Source organism: Gopherus evgoodei, chromosome 11 (assembly GCF_007399415.2).
Source record: "Gopherus evgoodei ecotype Sinaloan lineage chromosome 11, rGopEvg1_v1.p, whole genome shotgun sequence".
Taxonomy (NCBI): Eukaryota; Metazoa; Chordata; order Testudines; family Testudinidae; genus Gopherus; species Gopherus evgoodei.
Genome location: NC_044332.1, coordinates 27551253 through 27571375, shown reverse-complemented (window position 1 = coordinate 27571375; position 20123 = coordinate 27551253). Strand labels below are relative to the sequence as shown.

General features: G+C 43.9%; 1 protein-coding gene across 1 annotated transcript; it reads right to left on the bottom strand.

Moving 5' to 3' along the window:
- Nucleotides 1–1534: 1534 nt before the first annotated feature.
- CAVIN2 (caveolae associated protein 2) lies at nucleotides 1535–14245 on the bottom strand. The gene is made up of 2 exons (XM_030580818.1): nucleotides 13437–14245; nucleotides 1535–4192 (listed from the first exon to the last, which is right to left on the bottom strand). Exons 1-2 carry the CDS (start codon nucleotides 13914–13916, stop codon nucleotides 3401–3403), a joined length of 1272 nt encoding a protein of 423 aa, XP_030436678.1. The 5' UTR covers nucleotides 13917–14245; the 3' UTR covers nucleotides 1535–3400.
- Between the last annotated feature and the right edge of the window lie 5878 nt (nucleotides 14246–20123).

The following is a 20123-nucleotide window of genomic DNA, read 5'->3' as shown; positions in this document are numbered from 1 at the left end:
CTGAGCATACCCAACACTATAACTTGTATGGCTATCAATTAGTGTTTGCATTATAGAGGTTACGAGGCCAGATGGAAAACTGTATTTTAATTTTTTCAGCGTAAACAGTGTAAAAATACCGTAACTTCTGGCATGTATATCTTTATATATATATATCTATATATAACAAAGCTTCTGTAGTGCAAGCCATCACTCTAGTTCTCCTTATTTGATAATAAAGGGATAGAGAAGGCCCATATCACCATGTTTTTTCACAGAGGTGTCTTCTTATAGTGTCCAGTACCAGAGATAACGAATGAAGGTCAAAGGAATGCTCCTTGCCTTTTCACCCAGAAGTGGATAGGAATGTCAGCCGTTTTTATGGCACTGGAAATAGAAGCACTAGCAGCTATAGGCTGCCATTAATGTATTTCTACCATATGGTCTGTACTGTACTTAATCTTTGCGCAAAACTCGCGTTAAGAAACCTACATTTTTTGTACATGATATCAAAGGTGTCCAGAGAAGCAGATGCACCTTTGTTTAAATATATAAATATCTGTTATCACATAAAACATGATTCACACCCCTGGGTGAAATGTGTAAGTTGTCAGGTTGACAACCACATATTTATTTTTTTTACTTGGAAAAAATATGCTGCCACTGCAGACAATTGGCCATGAAAGTGTATTATAGGGCCTAATTTTCATTTTCAGGAGTCAAGGAAATCAAAGACAGAAAGAGACTTTAAGATAGCTTGGAACAAAGGAATTTCTCTGAGTTATGGGATGCAATAAAGCAGATAGACAACAGAATAAACTCATGAATTTTATACAAAGATAATTTGATGTTGGACCTGTTGGTCTTTTAAATATATAAATATATAATCTTAGAAGTTTAATTCTGGCCCTATGACTAATCCCTGTGTATACGATGTTTCTTGAAATAATTATTTGTACTAATTCTCTATTGGGCTGATTTTTCAAAGGTGCTAAACACCTGGAGTTCTTACTGTATGGGGTTTTAAAGCTCTTAGAACACTGAGCATGTAATTAAGTCCAGTGTCTGTAAAACATGACAAAAAGTGTCTGACTGCCATTTTTTTCAGTGATACTGTTTGAATTAAAGCTTATAAGGAGAAACAAAACAGACATCTTTAGGTTCCCTAGCTAGCATTTCATGGCTGCAAGAAGTTGACAATTGTTCCATAAGGGTTAAACATGTATGCTTTGGCTTGTCAGTAAAATTAAGTCTACTAAGGCTATGTGGCACTCTAGAAGACACAAATTTATCTGTGTGACTAAACAAAATGTACAGTTCAATACAATTATGCTTGTAGGAGCATTTAAATTATTAAAAGTCTAGTACAATGCAATAAAAATGCAGATGGAGCTATCAAATTTATCAAGCTGTCTGAAAATATTCAGATGTTTTAGCAAGCTGGCAAGGTGATGTTTGAAAAGTTAAATTTGAGAAATGGTGCTTGGATTTCTAAATAAGAACAAGGGAACAAGAAATAAATGTTATTGGGTCAATTGGGACACAAACCAAGTAGTAAATGTATAGTCTTTAATTTTGTTTTTACCAACCTCTCACATTTCTTTGCCCAAACACTGACACGCTTATATTAGTTTGATTTTTTTTTATTTACTTCATCACATCTGTAGTTAGTTACAATATTGAATAACTGAGTTACATTTTGGTTAATACAAAATAATGTTGCTGCATGGATTATGTAGTCATTCTTCTTACAGATGATAGTTCTCATATGATAATATATAATAAAGAGCTTAACTTTTAACAGTGCCTGTTTAATATCCGCTATTCTTATAGGCTAATTTCCAGTGCGATTTACTGATTCAAGAGATTGCTTCCCTCCATGGTGTGATCTCTGGTAAGCATTCCGTAATGTGTATTTTTTCTTAGAAAACCTTTTAAATCATTTGTAAATTTAAATACAAGGAAGGAAGCAACATGTTAGTGCAATGTTATGTAACAAGAATTCAGTATTCAGGAAACAGAAAACAAAAATGCATAAAAATAACATGGATGTAAGGCAATTAATGGTTTTTTTTTTCATTTATAAGTAGGTGGAATGAAAATTCAAACGGAATGAAATTTCTTTAACCCCTCCTTTTTAATGCCTTTTCAAAATTTGCAACCTGTAATTTGAGAATATATAGGAATTTTTTTGTGTGAAAGTTGTAAAGTTAGTGGAGAATCCAACCCCACAAATTGTATAAATTGGCCTCTTTGCCAAACAGTTAAAACCACAACACACTGTTATCCTTCAACATCTTGACCAGAAACACAAAACTTTACCTTTTTCAAAAATTATCCTTACATCCCTGTAACTATGTAACTATTCTGTAGGTATAGCATTACATATATGAAAATCTTTATATAGATAAATTATGTTATTTTCAAAATATTCTTAGGTACAGGTGCAAAGATTGAAACTATACTGCTCTAAGGAATAAGTAGAAATTTAATTGTGTTATTTGTGTGTATATTCTTTATGCTGGCAGTAGAGATTTTTTTCCTTTTCTTTTTCACATTTTCCCCTTCTGCTCTTTCATCATATCGCCTCTAAGTTTCTATCATATCATCCCTAGTTTCTGTCTCTGTCACTATTTTTGCCAAGCATTACCTAAAATCTCATGGTAAGTACTGTAGCTACTTACACATTCATCTTTGTCAGTCATATTTTTCTATAAACTGCTGTAAATTACAAAATCATGTCTCCCTTTGCCATATAAACAGTTGTTTCTATTAAGTGACTAACAAAAGACTCTGGGTGAAATCCTGGCCCCGCTCAATGGCAAAACTCCCCTGAATTCAGGAGGCAGGATTTCACCCTTTGCATATTCTGCTCTTCTAGTCAGAATGTAAAATGGAGCCATGCCCAAAATAAAATATACACGTTTATACAACAATTACTGAATCCATTAGCATATCCAGGACATGGCAAGGCAAGGTAAGCTAAGCTAGAGTGTTCAGTGACATCAAGTTTATATATGAACTACTACATAGCTACAAAATACTGCATTAAGAGGGAAAAAATATTTCTTGATTACTATCCAAGCACTTCCCTGATCTAACTTAAAAATCCAGTTGACAAGCCTGCCTCCACTGGTCAGGTTCTTTTCTTGATATCTCCAATTGCAACTGACTGCAGCAACTCTAAAGTAATATTACCAGCTTTTTGACCTAGCATAGGAGTGGAGCACCTTTGTAGGTTGCCTGCATAGTAGACCTTGTTCACTCTGCATCTCAATACTATGCAATACCTTAGCACTGCACAGAAAACAAACTTAATCACTGTCACCCGATACATTGTATGTGTAACAGAAATATACACTGCTTCTTTGCTTAACTAAACCTGTTTGCATTTCTGAACACAAAGGAAAGCTCAGATTTATTATGCAGTTTGGTCTATCTGGAGAACAGCTGCTTGAGTTGCTTCTTCATCAGATTGTTCCGTTTCCCCACTGGTTGGTTTGTTTCTTTCATCATACAGTCGCTGGCTAGAAACTTCTAGTGCTGTCCCATATTCTTCATCATCTTCAACAATTGAGAGCTCAATGTTGCTGTTTATCATCATGTCCCCTTCTCTGCTTTCTTTCTCCAGAGAATCAGCTATTGCTTTGCCTTCCTCAATTAGAGAAGTTGGAGGTGTGATATCCGAGAGCCCCTCAGTAAATGACGTCTCCTCCTCATTCGCTACCTGCTCACTGCTTGTAGTTTCTGTTGGTTTGTCCTCAGTTTCAGCAGGGGTCTCTCCTTCATGGACTTTCTTCACGTTCAGTGTGAGGGGAGACACTTTGAAAGAGGAGCTTTTTGAGGAGGAAGATTTCTGATGATGTGGGGTGAGCGATTTCTTAATCTTCTCCCGTCGTTCAACTGACACAATTTTTGTGCTGATCTTGTTCATCTTTTTCTCAATATTTTGGCGAGAAAATGCTTTCTTGAGGCTGTCCACTTTCTTGAGGCTTGATCTTTTTATCTTCTCAGCTCTTGATTCTCCCATTTTTTCCTCTGCGCTGTCATCTAGACCATCTTCGTCATGAGGCATTTCATCATCGGATGACAGCTCCACTGTATGCAAGGTTTCTTCCAGAGTTTTGTTCTCATCCACAGGCTCTTCTTTTCCTTCTGTAATACTGGGAATGGGTTCTTTCACAAACACGTTGGCAGGAATCTCATTTTCCTCCTGAAAGAGTTGACAATATTTGAGTTTCATGGTTCACGGGACACAAATTTGATAAACAAAGCATAACCCTGCACAATGTTACATTGTTGGTTTTTTGTTTTTTGTTAACAATGAGATGAAGGAAGCTGAACATTTTTTATGTTTTGGTATATTTAGCCAGCAAGAAGCCACTCAAAACCCTCTCAACCATTCTGTTGTACAGGTTAAGGCAAATGAGCTGCCAACTGTGAGATTTCAGTTTCAGAGGGCTCAAAATATGTAGATATAGCATATGAATCAATCCTATTCTGTCATTTAAATTAGATAATAAGGGTTTAACCGCAAAGCTGTAAATCTAACGCTAGAGGAAAAGGCTGGGTTGTGGTTAAGGCATGCGACTGAACACTGGGAAGTTTGGGTTCAGTTCTTGGTTCTGTCACAGACTCACCACATGACCTCAAGCAAGTCATATAACCTCTCTGTGCTTCCGTTTCCTTATCTGTAAAATAGGGATATACTGCTGACCTATGACACAGGTACAGCATGTCTCATTTCCTTAAAATATTATGCGTTTTGAGATCCTCAGATGGAAAGTGCAATATGCATGGAAAGTAGGATTAATTGTGCTTTGAGAGAGAAAAATACATAGTTGCTAAAAGTTAGTAAAATATGTTTGTAAAGAATGGACTAAATCCGCTGGTGTAAATTGGTTACGCCTCATTGATTTCAATAAGTTTTACTACCACTGATGATATGGTTCAATATTTTGAGTTCTGTTTAACTTTGATTGCAGTAGCTTGAACACTGCTTTAACAGTTTGATGGAGCCGGATTTTGCCCACCTTGATTCACATGAGGACGAGACCTTTGGCACGTTGCTCTCACCCTGCCCATGTCACCACCTCCTCTGGATGGAGCAGTGCCCTGGAGGGTTGAGCTCTGGGAGGAGAGCAGGAAGCAGCAGAAGAGGGAGAGGCTTGGCTTTTAAAGAGGCCCTATGGGCAGCCACAAGTGCTCCACAGCTAGTGAGAGGGCACAGGGTTTACATGTGGAGGAGTGCGGGCCTCCTGCAGATCCCTCAGGGATCCTTTGAGCTGTGTGCAGTCTAACCCCAAACCCTTTCTGGGTGGGTTGGAACCCAGCCTCTCCTTTCCCTTGATGGAGTATCATGGTAGAAACTCTGAAGAACTTTGCACAGGTTTTCCTTATTCCTCTCCTGTGGGTGATCCATCCCATGATGATTAGAATATGTTGTGTTTCCAATACAGAAGGAATGGTACTGATTTTTTTTATTTGCGGGGTGGGGAGAACGGGGGATGGGATATATAAACTAAACACATCTATGAAACTTCTAAAAAATGAAATTAAAAAATCAAGCAAAAATTAAAGGAGACTGACTAATGTTACATGCCATAGAGAATAACAGTAGTTCTTTGCATCAAGCATTTGAGCTGGACAACAGCTGCCTGTTTTCTTTTTTCATAACCAAGAAGGGTCAGGGAGGGATGTATTCCAGAAGTCTCTAAATAAAGATCAGGCTGAGCAGGGGAAAGAGCTGGAACTGGAAATTAAGGGCCACCTCCTGCAAATAGTTACTACTGAGTACAGCGCTTGCAACCCTGAGGAGTTCAAAAGGGACATCTTCCAGTAGTAAGCACTATGTTTGGTGGCAGGTTTCTGCAGGATTGTGTCCTAAGAAAGAAAAGCAAGCAAACCTAGAATATTCCTTTTTCTTTTCTTACCATTGTAATATCTGCATGTTCTGCATTCATATTACTTAATCATTTTTAACTTGGCAAAGCTTAGGAGATACCCCAGTCACCCCAGATTGTGGGGGAAAAAATTCAAAACATCTTTTAGATATAAAAAGGGCTACGTGCCAGATGCAATGGTCTCAGGTCTGTCCTTAGTGGGCAAGAGACTACATTTAAGGGGAAAAACACCACGCAATTCAAAAGCTCTGTTCATTAGCATGGGATGTGATCCCTAGAGAAAATGGTCTCTTGAGTTAAGATTTCTGGTGAGGCTGCACAGAAATGACCGGATGAATGCATTGCAAACACCAAACTTTATTTTAAAAAACCAAGCCACATACAAAATGTAAAGTCACATTCCTTTGCTGCTAGTCCACTACGTAGCCTTCCTGGAAACAAATTATACGTACACCTATGGACAGAATTTTAAACAAGTGTGCTTCATGCGTGAGGAATATTCTTCAAGGTTACAAAAGAAAAAGGATGCAAAACACTTTTGTGAGATATTTGTACATTTCACTTTTCTGTTGTTTCTATTGACCTTGAACTAACAATTAATAATACACTTGGACAAAGGACACTCCCAAAATGTTCTGTACTTTCCCACAGTGTAATCCTAATAAAACGGTCACTCTTGCTACATGTTTACATATAAAGATTTTGTTCTGGTGCTGAGCACTGGAAATAAGTGGGCACAGTATGTAGTCTTGTGATTTTTAACTTGGTTTACGATGACCAGAAAGTAACTATTTATCACAGCAGCTTTAACGATCCAAGAAAGCTCTTACTGCAATTCAAATATTTATAATGTTCTCCAATTTCATTACCGAAATATGGACTATATGAGTGGGTACAATTGCTCATTTGACCCCAAAACAACTATATGGAGAATCAAGTATGAGACAGCAAGTATAAAAGTTTACTAGCCTAACTATCCAGATTCTTTCAAATCTGGACAATTCGAAGTTTTGTGGACAATTCTGCATGGTCCAATATTCAGGTATAAGAATGTGAATAGAACAGATTACAACAGTGGTCCCCAATCTTCTCGTCTGGCGGGCACTAGACGAAGGACCGTGACGGCAGTGGAGCACCTGCCGAAATGCTGCCAAATTTCTGCGGCATTTTGGCGGTGACGCCTCTTGATGATTTAACTTGTCGGCGGCAAGCAGCGTCATTGAAAGGTGTCACTGCCGAAATGCCGCAGAAATTTGGGGGCGATGCCTCTCGATGATGCTGCTTGTCAGCACCACGTTGGGGACCCTTTGATTACAAGGTTTCAGACAATCACTTGTAAATTATATTGTTTAGAATGTATTAAGCTTTGCTTTAAAAGCTGAACTATATAAAATAAGAGGCCCAAATCCTGCCATCCTTCCTCAGATAGAACTCCCTTTGACTTTCATGGAATTCTGTCTGAGTAAGGATGAGTGGGATCTTAAAAATATTTAATATAGCAAAATTGTTTCACGTGAAATTGATCATATACTGAGTCTGATCCAGAGAAGAACCAACACTGTTCAGTTCAAGGTCAATTCAGTGACATTTCTAAACTGTTAAATCAAAGTACTGCAAATTCTAATTTATTTTAATATTAAAAAACATGGGGGGGGCCCTGAAACATCCAGTTTTCAGTAGATAAAAATTCTTAACCTCTATAATGCTCCATAATAATCAGCTAATTATTCATTTAAAGTTACAGAGGTGGGATGTACTTGTGTCTGCTTTTATGTAATAAGAGGATGTCACATGCAGAGGAAAACCTTGTTATTTTTCAGAAGGCTGTTCAAGGCTTAACCATCTAATATTCTAAATGGGTGTTTTGACAAATGGCAGAGCAGATTTCTGTTGAGTAAGTTACTACTGATCAGAAAAGTTCTAACTCCTTCCACTTTTCCTCAGACCACACCTGCTCTTTGAGTTTGTAAATGGGTGTGGGCACAGTACTAAGCGGGACGTTGTAGACGCAAGTTCTCTAATAAGTTAATAGTTTTCAGCACATCATCCATAGCTTGCTTACTTTCCCTTTTATTTTGTTTCTTTACTTTTGAACATGAAGGTGCTTTTTCAGAAGGCTGTTTGTTATGCTGGTTGAGGCAACAAAATGCAAACACATAGTTAATTGCCTGTGGCTCTCTCTTGCTCACTTCATTTCAGGATCAAATATTCACTAACTGCAGTGACTGGAAGGGGCTTGAATACTCTGTACTTGAATACCAATGTACTGATCCCTAGCTATAATTTAGCATATTTTTCTGTCCCATCCAATAGTAAATGAGATTTTACTGAAACACTAGGCCATATTCCTCTTTATTTTGGATTTTACTACATCACCCCCCCTTTCACTCTGTCTTAATGCATGTGTGACAGCATGAAATTTGTTTTGACTCCATGCAGTCCAAAATTGTGTTGGTCATGAGGTTGCAACAAAACAGACAGGAACAATACCAAAGCTTAACAAGGATTTAAAAACAGTCACTTCAGTGTTTTAGACTGCTGCACCACTTACGGTATTTGTAATAATTTAGATATGACAACATTAAAAATATGGAATCAGTTAAATAAATATGCAAACTAGGAACAATACAGAAAGTCTAGGGAGGAAAAAAACTACATTTGAATATAAAATATGCAAATTAATAGTTCTCACTGTATTTTCATATTGAGTGTATACATTGAGGGAAATCTGATGCTAACAAGTCAGAGCCTGTCCTCACAAAATACAAACCCTGAGCTCAATTATGTCTTCCTTGCACACCCAATGCTCCTGTTAAAACAGCAACAGGGAGCAAACTCAAATTCAGAACTGAGTCCCTAATCTGTGCTTTTTATTTTCACATGAAGTTGTTTTTCTAAAACAGGAGACAGTCCTTAATGAGACACACACAGCATGAAAGTTAAACTTGTTTTTAAGTAGCAGAAAATAAAACCTAAACTAAACAAAATTGCTCTACATCCAAATTCCTTTTTAAAAACAAATCTGATGTTAATACTGTATCATAGCAGCAGTTGCTTCTTTTGCCCAGAGGTCCCTGACCACTGTCATACACAAATCCACCCATCCTTTTGGGCTTTTTCCTGTGTATAATTCTTTTGCTGGGGGGCACTTAGAGGACTAATAGGTCTTTTCCATATTAAACATCTATTAAAGAGACCACACCGCTTTTGTGGAGATCTGCAGACAGGTAACACAGTTATTAGCAGGCTCATGCAAAAGGAAAGAAAGAGGCAACAGAAAAGCATCATGGTGAACATCTGGGATCCTTGCCAGGGTGTGGTCAGTCTGTTCCCTTGAGCTGAATACAAGTTCGCAAAGAGAACAGCACAGCCTCTGGGGTGGAAAATCCCAGCCCCTCCCATCTTCGCTCCTGGGAGAGAATTCCAACCTCTCCAAACAGCTCTTTCACACCAGCCACTCAAATGTGACAGGCCAGGAGATGTTTGCCTGGGACTTTAGTCCATAAGACACCCAAGTTTCTCTTAACAGCTGGTTTGTGTTACTGACAAGAAATACTACAATCTCTTAGCAATGTTGTTGTAGCTATGTTGCTCCCAGGACATGAGAGACACAAAGTAAGTGAGGTAATATCTTTTACTGGACCAACTTCTGTTTTGGAAGGGTCAAGCTTCACAGAGCACTTCTGATCTGGGGAAGGTAACCAGAGTGTCTGAGCGAACCTCAGGCCAGACTGTTAGGCATAAGAGGTTCACGTATGCTGTAGAACAGTGATTCCCAAACTTGGGATGCCGCTTGTGTAGGGAAGCGTAGTACATCCCTGGCCCGCGTTGCTTCCAGCAGCTCCCATTGGCCTGGAGCGGCGAACTGTGGCCAGTGGGAGCCGCAATCGGCCGGACCTGCGGATGCAGCAGGTAAACAAACTGGCTTGGCCCGCCAGGGGCTTTTCCTAAATAAGTGGCATCCCAAGTTAGGGAAACACTGCTGTAGAAGACCACTTAAAATAAAATGGGCAACTAAAAGTGAGCAGGCAGCAGAGTGTGTTACAAATTCTTGTAATGAACCATATAACCAGTGTCTCTGCTTAGTCCATGGTTTTTAGTATCTAGCATAATTCTAGTGTCCATGAATTTCAGTTCCCAAACTTGTCTTTTGAAGGTGTTGTGCAGGTTTCCTTTGGGGATGAGGATTGAGAGGTCTGATGTGGAGTACCCCCTAGGCTTATCGTTCTAAACCTCAATTGCCCACTTCAGTTTAAACTAAATGGTCTCCCTGCACCACGTGTGAACTCCTTATGCCTAACCATTTGTCCCAACTTGTAGTTAGCTTATTCACCCTAGTTACAATCCCCAGACCTGAAGAAGAGCTGTGCGAAGCTCAAAAACTTGTTTCTTCTATCAACAGAAGTTGGTCCGATAAAAGAGATACCTCACCTACCTTGTCTCTCTGTTCTCTTGGCAATACATTTACTGACGTTAAATGTGATTTTTTTTCTTTGCTAAATATGGGCGTTAGGCCTGATTCTCCTATAATTTACACCAGCTTTACAGCAGGTTAGCTCCACTGATTTACACTGGGATCAACTAGGGGTTGGTTCATGTAAGTGAGAGGAGAGTTGGGTCCACTGTATCCTGAGAAGAGAGATTTAGGACACAACGCCCTTCTGTACAAAAGTATCTCTGAGCGATGGGAACTGCACAAGCTCAATTTCCTTCTGTAGTCACTCGCTCAAATGGGCCTACATTGTTCGGTTTGCTTTTGTGACCAATAATGCATTTTGGAACCTGGTATTAAAGAAGGGCTCAGGCCAAAACCTCCATTTTGAAGGTTCCTGAACTTTTCAGAGGATTTAGTTTGGCAAATATTTCCTCTTAAGCCACTGCCTTGTCTTCCTTCAAATTCCTCAAGACTAACCTTTACTATGATGCCTAAAAAGCACTACCAGCTGCCCCCAGCAAGGCAAGAAGTGAACTGAGCCAATATCTCACCATTACCCCACCCTTTTGTCTGTTTCTTCCACCTGTTGTGTCTTTTCATAATCCTAGAACACACATTCTCTGGAGAAAGATGTCCGTTTTTTGAAAAAAATTTTATAGCCCTTAGCATAATGATGCCCTGATTCTGACAGAGATCTCTGGATGTTACTGTAATATAAATAGTAATAAACATCTGGATCAAATTAAAGCCTTAGCACCAAACCCACCCCACATTTAAAGGTTTAAAATCTAAATTCTGTGTCTCAAAACCATCTTTTGGTACCTGATCCCTATGAGATAGTACTATTTTAAATTTCAATGAAATATCTTAAATTCTTTTTAGAAACCTAGGTACTGCATCTCTTTTAATACATCTGGCACACAGCTTTTTAGTTACTTTTGAGGTGGAAAAGACTGTGGGCTGCAAAAGCCCTATACGTGCCATGATCTCTTCCTCATCTGTCTTTAAAATACTAACTTACAGCATCAAAAGAATAATAAGCAGCAAGGTGGGGTCTTTCCTAAGGGAATGGGCTGTAGATTAATTAAGCCTGCCAAATCTTTAAATCTAATACTACCCTGATTAAAAAAATATATTTATCTATATATCTGTATCTATATCTATCTATCTATCTATGAGAAAGTGGACTATATAATGAACATGATATTTAACAGGATAAAAAGTAAATTTACACTTCAGCATTTAACTAGCTGAAGTGAAATGGGATTTTCCTGAAACAAAATTTCAGTGACACTTTTTAGAAGTAAAAGGCATGTCCTGTATTTGGTTAAAATTCATGTTGTGTACAATCCACATCATTGCTTAAAAAGGAGAAAATATGCAAACTGTTCGTTCATGCCACTGAAAGGCTGAGAAACAGAAAGCTGAGTTTTACAACTCTGTCTTTAATAGATTGCTGAATATGCTGGGATCAACCTAAGAATCAAAGTTGGCATTATGTCGAGGGCAACAAGAACTATTAATATTATAAGTATTCTACTTCCTTGATCAAAATGGGCAAGTTACTTTTTCCCAGTTCTGACCTCAAAGAGTTAACAATTGCATTATGTGCTCTCTCTGAAAGTTTCCACTAGCTCCTCTTGTGCTGCAATGAAAGCATAACAGCAGCAGTGGATTCCTTCCCCTTCCTGTGGAAAAGTGAATATAAACCGGTTGGTGACATGCAAAGTTTTCTGTGCATGCTTTCTTAAGATTTGTTGCATGCATATGAGTTACCAACTGTACATGCTAAAATACAGACATATTGGCCATGAATGTGTGCTCACACTGTGTTGGTGCTAGTAGTTCTGAAGTGGGAAATGTGCGTATGCATGATCATGTAGTGGTATTGCAGAATGGTAATGAATGTGGCTTGTGTTATGTCTGGCACTGAGATGCAAAATGTATTTATAACGAGCACCCTACTTTCATGGGTGAGTAAATCAGTGTTCTTGCTAGTTAAGCACCAATAGTAGTGATAGAGAATATATACTGCCAGGGGGAAGTGCATGTGTTGTATAAGGGAAGTGAGCATAGTTCACCACAGCACTGGTCTGGAAAGTATTTGTATCTATGTAAAAAGGATGCATTCTACACAGGTGATGAATTTGAGCATTCTCTGCGTGTGGCCCTAGGAAGATTGAGATGAACAGTGTATTTCCACGAGAAAGCCAAGTGTCTCCCTTGAGCCATGATTAGCAGCGTTGACCTGGCAAATGCATGTGGTTCCAAGGGAAATTGCATAGGTTACACACATTTAATTCAGTAGGGTGTCCTCCCAGTGGGTGCACCTGCAGCTCTGAAAGTGTCTGGCAAAGGCAGGGCTGGGGTGAAGCCCATGGGTGAGGAACTGGTGTGTCCACGCCTGGCATAGAGTTGACAAGTTCTGTGCAGCTCCGTGTGCCACATTTCTCACCAGGGAATGAAGGGAACTAATCTCAGTATACTGTGAGCAGTATAAAATTGGGACGTTTGGTCACCCTAGCCTTCATCTACCCTTAGACCCCCATTGCTAGAGTCGGCCACACCTTCTCAGCAGTCCAAGGGTAGATGAAGGCTAGGGTGACCAGATGTCCTGATTTTATAGGGCAGTCCTAATTTTTGGGGCTCTTTCTTATATAGGCACTATCCCTACCTCGTTCTGATTTTTCACACTTGCTATCTGGTCACCCTAATGAAGGCTCCACAAGGCCTGGCCAGAATGGTTATGGCAGAAAGAGTGGAGGTGGTGCTGCAGGGGGCCAGGTGGCTGTGCACTGGAGAGAGGGCACCTCCAACCACCTACCCCTTGCAATGGGTCTGATCCCAAGGACAGGGCAAGAGTAGGGTGACCAGATGTCCTGATTTTATAGGGACAGTCCTGATATTTGAGGCTTTGTCTTATATAGGCACTTATTACCCCTCCATCCCCTGTCCTGATTTTTCACGCTGCCATCTGGACACCTTAGGCAAGAAGCAGGAGGAAGGCACCATCCACCACTGGGGTGGGCTGGGGTACGGATAAAGGGGCCAAGTCCCTGGAAGTTCAGGAGAGCAGCGGGTGGGGAGCAGTAGGGTCCAGGCGGCAGCAGTGGACTGACCTGGAAGATGAGCACCTTGAAGTGGTTGCGGCGCAGCAGCTGTGCGTGGTTGTTCTCCAGCCGCTTGACCTGCGCGCACTGGCGCTCCATGCGCTCCCGCACCTCGCGGGTGTGCGCGCTGACCTTGCGCGACTTCTCCAGCAGCTTGCTGACCGCGTTGCTGGTGGAGGTGTGGTGCTTGCACAGCTTGCTCAGGTCGCCCTGGATGCCCTTCACCGAGCCCTCCAGCTCGATCTGCCGCTGCTCCATCTTAAGCTGTTTCTCCTGCACCGAGTCCAGCATGTTCACCAGCTTGTCCAGCAGCGTGAGCACGGTGATGGCGTTCACCTGCGAGCCGTCCCGGATCGGCTCTCCCAGCGCGGCAGGCAGCGGGCTGGGGCTGCCCGAGGGCTCCGGGCTGGGGCTCTGCTCCAGGTGCTCCTCGGGGCTCGGCGGAGCGTGGGCGCCGCTCCTCTCGGCCTGCACCCCATCCTCCCCCATGGCGGGGCGCACAGCAAGGGCCCCCGGTAGCCTCCTCCGCAGCGCTCCTGATGCGCGCCTGGTGGAGCCCACTGGGACCCGCAGGCAGCCGCCGCTGGACGCGATCTGCCCAGCGCGCTTCCAGCCTCTCTTAAAGGCTCCCACTCCCCACCCAGTGGGAGGCGAAAGTCCGCCAAGTCCGGGCTCCGCGCAACTTCGTGCGGCGCGCACAGGCTTCCTAGTCCCCTCCCCAGCGAGAAAACCAATCCCGGAGCCGGGTGTGTGTGTGTCGGGGGGGTTGCCTTCGCCGGGGGCAGGATCGGGCCCGCCAGCTTTTCCCCTGGTGCTGCAGATTTAACCGCCCCCCCCCTTTAAGCGGAATGTCATATTTTAACCATGACTTCATGCAAGGCGGAGAAAACCGGCCCCGTGGCCCAGTTCCATCGCCAGCCGTTGGCTGCAGCCTGTAAACTTCTACCGCCTGCTATGCGACGGGTGCAACACAAGAGCTTGCGTTTTCTCCCCCCCCCGCCCTTTTTCCTGGAGACCGACTGATTTTAATGGAAAGTATTGTCTGCCTTTGGTCTGGGCTGGCTGATGGGTTTCAGCCCGACCCGAGAAAGGCAGGAGAACAGTTTAAGGCACCTTTAGTTATCTTTTTGTAAAGAGAAATAGCTCAGTGGGTTTATGAAAGCCACTAAGGGGTGTGTGTGTGTGTGTTTGTGTGGGGGATAATAAGTAAATAAAATCCAACCACACCCCTTGCCTGAGGCTCCAGGCAATGAAAGAAGCCAGGATCAGGCCCTTTAACACAATACAATTGCGATTGAGTTCTCTGAGTTACAACTGAGATAAACGAAGCTCTGCTGTGTGAAAAATATTTCAAGTGTAATTCAGAGAACTTCATAATAGTCTCATTTCTATAATTTTTAAAAATTATGTAAAGATGGCTTCTAATGCTGCATCTGCATTTTTGTGTCCACACCTGCAGAAAAAAGTGATTGAATTTAACCGTGTAGCTATTTGATTGTGCTCCCAAATCAAGTAATTAAATGTCTTATCTTTTGTGCCCACAGTTAATGGGAAGGGCAAAATGAGAGGCTGTCTTGAAGGCTTTTAAAAAATACAGGGGCCTTGATCCTGCAACTGAATGCATGTGAGTAGATCCCTGGGCCCTCCTGCAGCCCCACAGAAGTCAAAAGGCCTCTGCATCAGCTCAAGGGTCTTACGTACATACTTAGCTTTATGCATGTGAACCCAGTGGGGCTGCTCTTGCGTGAAAGTGTTATCAGGACTGGGTCTTTGACCTTTATGTGAATTTAATGTTTGTAAAAGGTGCTGGCTTGACAGCCCCGGTGATCTTCTGTGTACCCTCAGGAGAGCCACAGCCTGGAGAGTTGCAGTGCAAATTTCTCCCCACTGTACCTCAAATGTATCTCCTGCCTGACCTGGACAGAATGCCTCTAGGGGTGTCTCAGCTGTACTGTGTAGTTGAAACTGACATTGTGCCCTCTCATTAAAGTTAGCGGAAATCACTTAGCTAAAATCCTGTAGAGGGCTTTGGAAATATGTACTGTTCTGATGTATATATTTTCAAACATAAGTGATCAAGGTTAAACAACTTTGAAAGTCACCTATTTTGCATACAAATTTGTGATCTTCATAATAATATCAATTAAATGTCATGATATAATATAGACACAATGTGGATAAAATGCAAACATTTGTTGATTTCACTGCATCATACTATAATTTTCACTATAATGGATTTGGATAGTTTTGGTTTTAACCTTGTATTCATATAGGATTTTGCAACAACCTAGTAAAATACCTTTACAAGAACCAATACACTGATAACAGAAGCATTTACATTGTTTAAAAGGACTCACACAGACATAATATGGTATGGAAAGATTTTCTTACTGTTTTATCCCTCATTTTAAATGTTCATACTAGTGTCAAAAGGCAAGAAGATATTAAGTAAAACTGATTTTAAGTTAACTAAGAGCTAAATTTTGCTTATTGGGAGTAGTGTGAGGATCATAAAATCATGGAAGAATCATAGAAGATTGGGGTTGGAAGAGACCTCAGGAGGTCATCTAGTCCAATCCCCTGCTCAAAGCAGGACCGACACAAATTAAATCATCCCAGCCAGGGCTTTGTCAGGCCGGGCCTTAAAAACTTCCAAGGATGGAGATTCCACCACCTCCCTAGGTGACCCATTCCAGTGCTTCATCACCTTCCTAGTGAAATAGTGTTTCCTAATATCTAACCTAGACCTCCCCTACTGCAACTTGAGACCATTGCTCCTTGTTCTGTCATCTGCCACCACTTAGAACAGATGAGCTGCATCCTCTTTGGAACCTCCCTGCTGGTACCTTCAGGCTGCTATCAAATCCCCCCCTCACTCTTCTCCAGGGGTGACGAGTTGTATGGGCCCGTGGTGCCCGTGCTCCAGGAATATTCAGAGCACAGGGGCCCAGCTCCACCAATGTTCGGGGCCTGGTCTCTCCCTTGGCCATGCCTGCTGCCCCTGCGTGTCTCCCCTGGAGCATCTCCTGGCCCTGCCTGCCTCTCCCAGGAGATTTAAAAGGGCCCAGGAGCCCCTGCCACCACCACCGGCAGCGCAGCTGAGCTAAAGCAGCTTCCTGCTCGCTCTCACTCTGTGTGGTGCACCACTCCAGAAGTGGCTGGAACGTCCCTGCAGCCCCTGGGGTGTATGTGTCTCTTCTCGCTGTCCCTTCCCTGAGCACTGACTCTGCCATTGGAACTGTGGCCATTGGAAGTTGCAGAGAGGGTGCTTGCAGGCAGTGGTGGGTGGAGGCCCCCGGGCCCCCTGCCTAGGAGCCACTGCCAGAGGGTTGTGCGGGTTGCTTTTGGGAGCCGCCCAAGCTAAGTGCTGCACCCCTCACCCCCTTCCACACCCCAACACCCTGCCCCAGCCCAGAGCCCACACCCAGCACCCAAACTCCTTCCCAGAGCCTTAGGCAGATGTGTGTGTGGAGGGAGGAGACTTGGACCCATTCTGGTCACCACCAAATTTATACAGACCTGCCGCCCCTGCTCTTCTGCAGATTAAACAAGCCCAGTTCCCTCAGCCTCTCTTCGTAAGTCATGTGCCCCAGCCCCCTGATCATTTTCATTGCCCTCCGCTGGACTCACTCTGATTTGTCCACATCCTTTCTGTAGTGGGGGGCTCCCAAAACTGGACACAATACTCCAGATGTGGCCTCATCAGTGCCGAATAGAGTGGAATAATCACTTCCCTCAATCTGCTGGCAATGCTCCTACTTATGCAGCCCAATATGCTGTTAGCCTTCCTGGCAATAAGGGCACACTGCTGACTCATCCAGCTTTTCATTCAGTGTAATCCCTAGGTCCTTGTCTGTAGAACTGCTGCTTAGCCAGTCAGTCCCCAGCCTGTAGTAGTGAATGAGATTCTTCTGTCCGAAGTGCAAGACTCTGCACTTGTCCTTGTTGAACCTCATCAGATTTCTTTTGGCCCAATGCTCCAATTTGTCTAGGTCACTCTGGACCCCATCCCTATCCTTCAGCATATCTACCTCTCCCCCCATGTCATCCGTGAACTTGCTGAGGGTGCAATCTATCCCACCATTCAGATCATTAATAAAGATGTTGAACAAAACCAGCCTCAGGATCGACTCCTGGGGCACTCCGCTTGATACCAGCTGCCAGCTAGACATCGAGCTATTGATCACAACCGCTTGAGTCTGATGATCTAGCCAGCTTTCTATCCACCTTGTAGTCCATTCATCCAGCCCATACTTTTTTAACTTGCTGACAAGAATACTGTGGGAGAGCGTATTAAAAGCTTTGCTAAAGTCAAGAGATATCACATATACCGCTTTCCTCATATCCACAGAGCCAGTTATCTCATCATAGAAGGCAATCAGGTTAGTCAGGCATGACTTGCTCTTGGTGAATCCATGTCGACTGTTCCTGATCACCTTCCTCTCCTCCAAGTGCTTTAAAATGGTTTCCTTGAGGACCTGCTCCATGATTTTTCCAGGGACTGAGGCAGTGATGAGCTGCCAAAAAATAACAACTGGTTCCCTCGTCCTCACCTCACGAGGGGGTCGTGGCTCCCGCCCACCCTCCGGGACTCCTGCCTCATCCAACCCCCCATGTTCCTTGACGTCACCCCCCCCCGGACCTCTGCCTCATCCACCCCCCTTCCCTGTCCCCTGACTGCCACCTGCCGCCCCATCCAATCCCTCCTCTCATTCCTGATGCCCCCTTGGGACCCCTGCCCCCCATTCAATCCCCCTGTTCCATGCCATCTGATGGCCCTGACCCCTATCCATCCACCCGTGAACTCCCCTGCCCTCTTCCAACACCCCCTCTCTGCTCCCTTACTGCGCTGGAGGCCGGGCTGGAGGTGCTGGACCAGGCTGGGGCCGCTCGGCTGGGGGTGCCCGGCAGGAGTCGGGGCTAGGGCTGGGGCGTGCCGCCCGGCCAGCTGGGACCGAAGCCAGGGCCGGGTTGCACCACCCGGCCGGCTGGGACTGAAGTCGGGGTGCCTGGCTGGGGTTGGGGCCATAAGTGGGCCAAGCTGCCAGGACCAGAGCTGGAGCCAGGCCGCATCACCAGAGCCGGGCCGGGACTGAGCCGTGCTGCCCAGCAGGAGCCGGGGCTGGGGTGCTGTGCCGTGCTGCCGGGGCCGGAGCCGGGCCACACCACCCGGCCGGGACCGAAGCTGGAGCTGGAGCAGGGGCATTCCACCTGGCTGAGGCCAGGCAGCTGGACCGTGCTGCCCCTCCCCGGTGCCCTCCTGGTTCCCCCCCAAACACTCACCTGCACAAAGCCGCCCTTCTCAGCCCTCCCAGGCTTCCTGCATACAGGGGAGGAGGCAGAGGTGAGCTGGGGCTGGGGGTGGGGCGTGGAGCTGCTGGAGCTTTATGAGTTGTTAAATTTAAAAGCCCCTTTAGAACCAGTTGTCCCGCATGGGACAACCAGTTCTGAAAGGGCTTCTAAATTTAACAACCGGTTCCCGCAAACCGGTGGGAACTGGCTCCAGCTCACCACTGGACTGAGGTGAGGCTGACCAGTCTGTAGTTCCCTGGGTTTTCCTTCTTCCCTTTTTTTAAAGATGGGCTCTATATTTGCTTTTTCCCAATCATCCGGAACCTCCCCCGAGTGCCATGAGTTTTCAGAGATAATGGCCGATGGCTCTGCAATCACATCAGCCAATTCCCTCAGCACCCTCAGATGCATTAGATCTGGACTCATGGACTTGTGCATATCCAGCTTTTCTAAATAGTCCTTAACCTGTTCTTTCACAATTGAGGTCTGCTCACCTCCTCCCCGTACTGTGTTATCCAGGACAACAGCTTGTCCAGGAGCTGACCTTGTCTGTGAAGACCGAGACAAAAAAAGCATTGAGTACTTCAGCTTTTTCCACATCGTCTGTCACTAGGTTGTCAAATATCAGAGGGGTAGCCGTGTTAGTCTGGATCTGTAAAAGCAGCAAAGAATCCCATGGCACCTTATAGACTAACAGAGGTTTGGAGCATGAGCTTTCGCGGGTGAATACCCAGGTTGTCTCCCCCATTCAGAAAGGGTCCCACACTTTCCCTGACCTTTTTCTTGTTGCTGACATACCTGTAGAAAAACCTTCTTGTTACCCTTCACAGCCCTTGCTAGATGCAACTCCAGTTGTGTTTTGGCCTTCCTGATTACACCCCTGCACATGCTCAAGCAATATTTTTATACTCCTTAGTCATCTGATCAAGTTTCCACTTCTTATAAGCTTCCTTTTTGTGTTTAAGCTCACTGAAGATTTCACTGTTAAGCCAAGTTGGTTGCCTGCCATATTTGCTATTCTTTCTGCACATCGGGATTGTTTGGTCCTGCGCCCTTGTCATAACCTATTCCCAGATTTGGACCGTAGCGTCCAAAATATGGGGGTTAGCATGAAAACCTCCAAGCTTAGTTACCAGCTTGGACCTGGTAAAGCTGCCACCACCCAAAAAATTAGAGTGTTTTGGGGCAGTCTGGTCCCCCCAAAAACCTTCCCTGGGGACCCCAAAGACCCAAATTCCTTGAGTCTCACAACAAAGGGGAATAAACCATTTCCCTTCCCCCCTCCAGGTGTTCCCTCCCTGGGTTCCTGGAGAGATATATAGAAGCAAGCTCCGTGAATCTAAACAGAGGGATTCCACCCTCCCTATTTCCAGTCCTGGAAACACAAGTACTTCCCTCTTCACC

Excerpts from the sequence above, each read along its gene's own strand:
- CAVIN2 (XM_030580818.1), bottom strand. The coding sequence starts at position 13,916 with ATGGGGGAGGATGGGGTGCAGGCCGAGAGGAGCGGCGCCCACGCTCCG. Across the intron at positions 4,193-13,436 it reads TCAAGGTGCTCATCTTCCAG|GAGGAAAATGAGATTCCTGC; the intron begins GTCAGTCCACTG and ends CAACTCTTTCAG.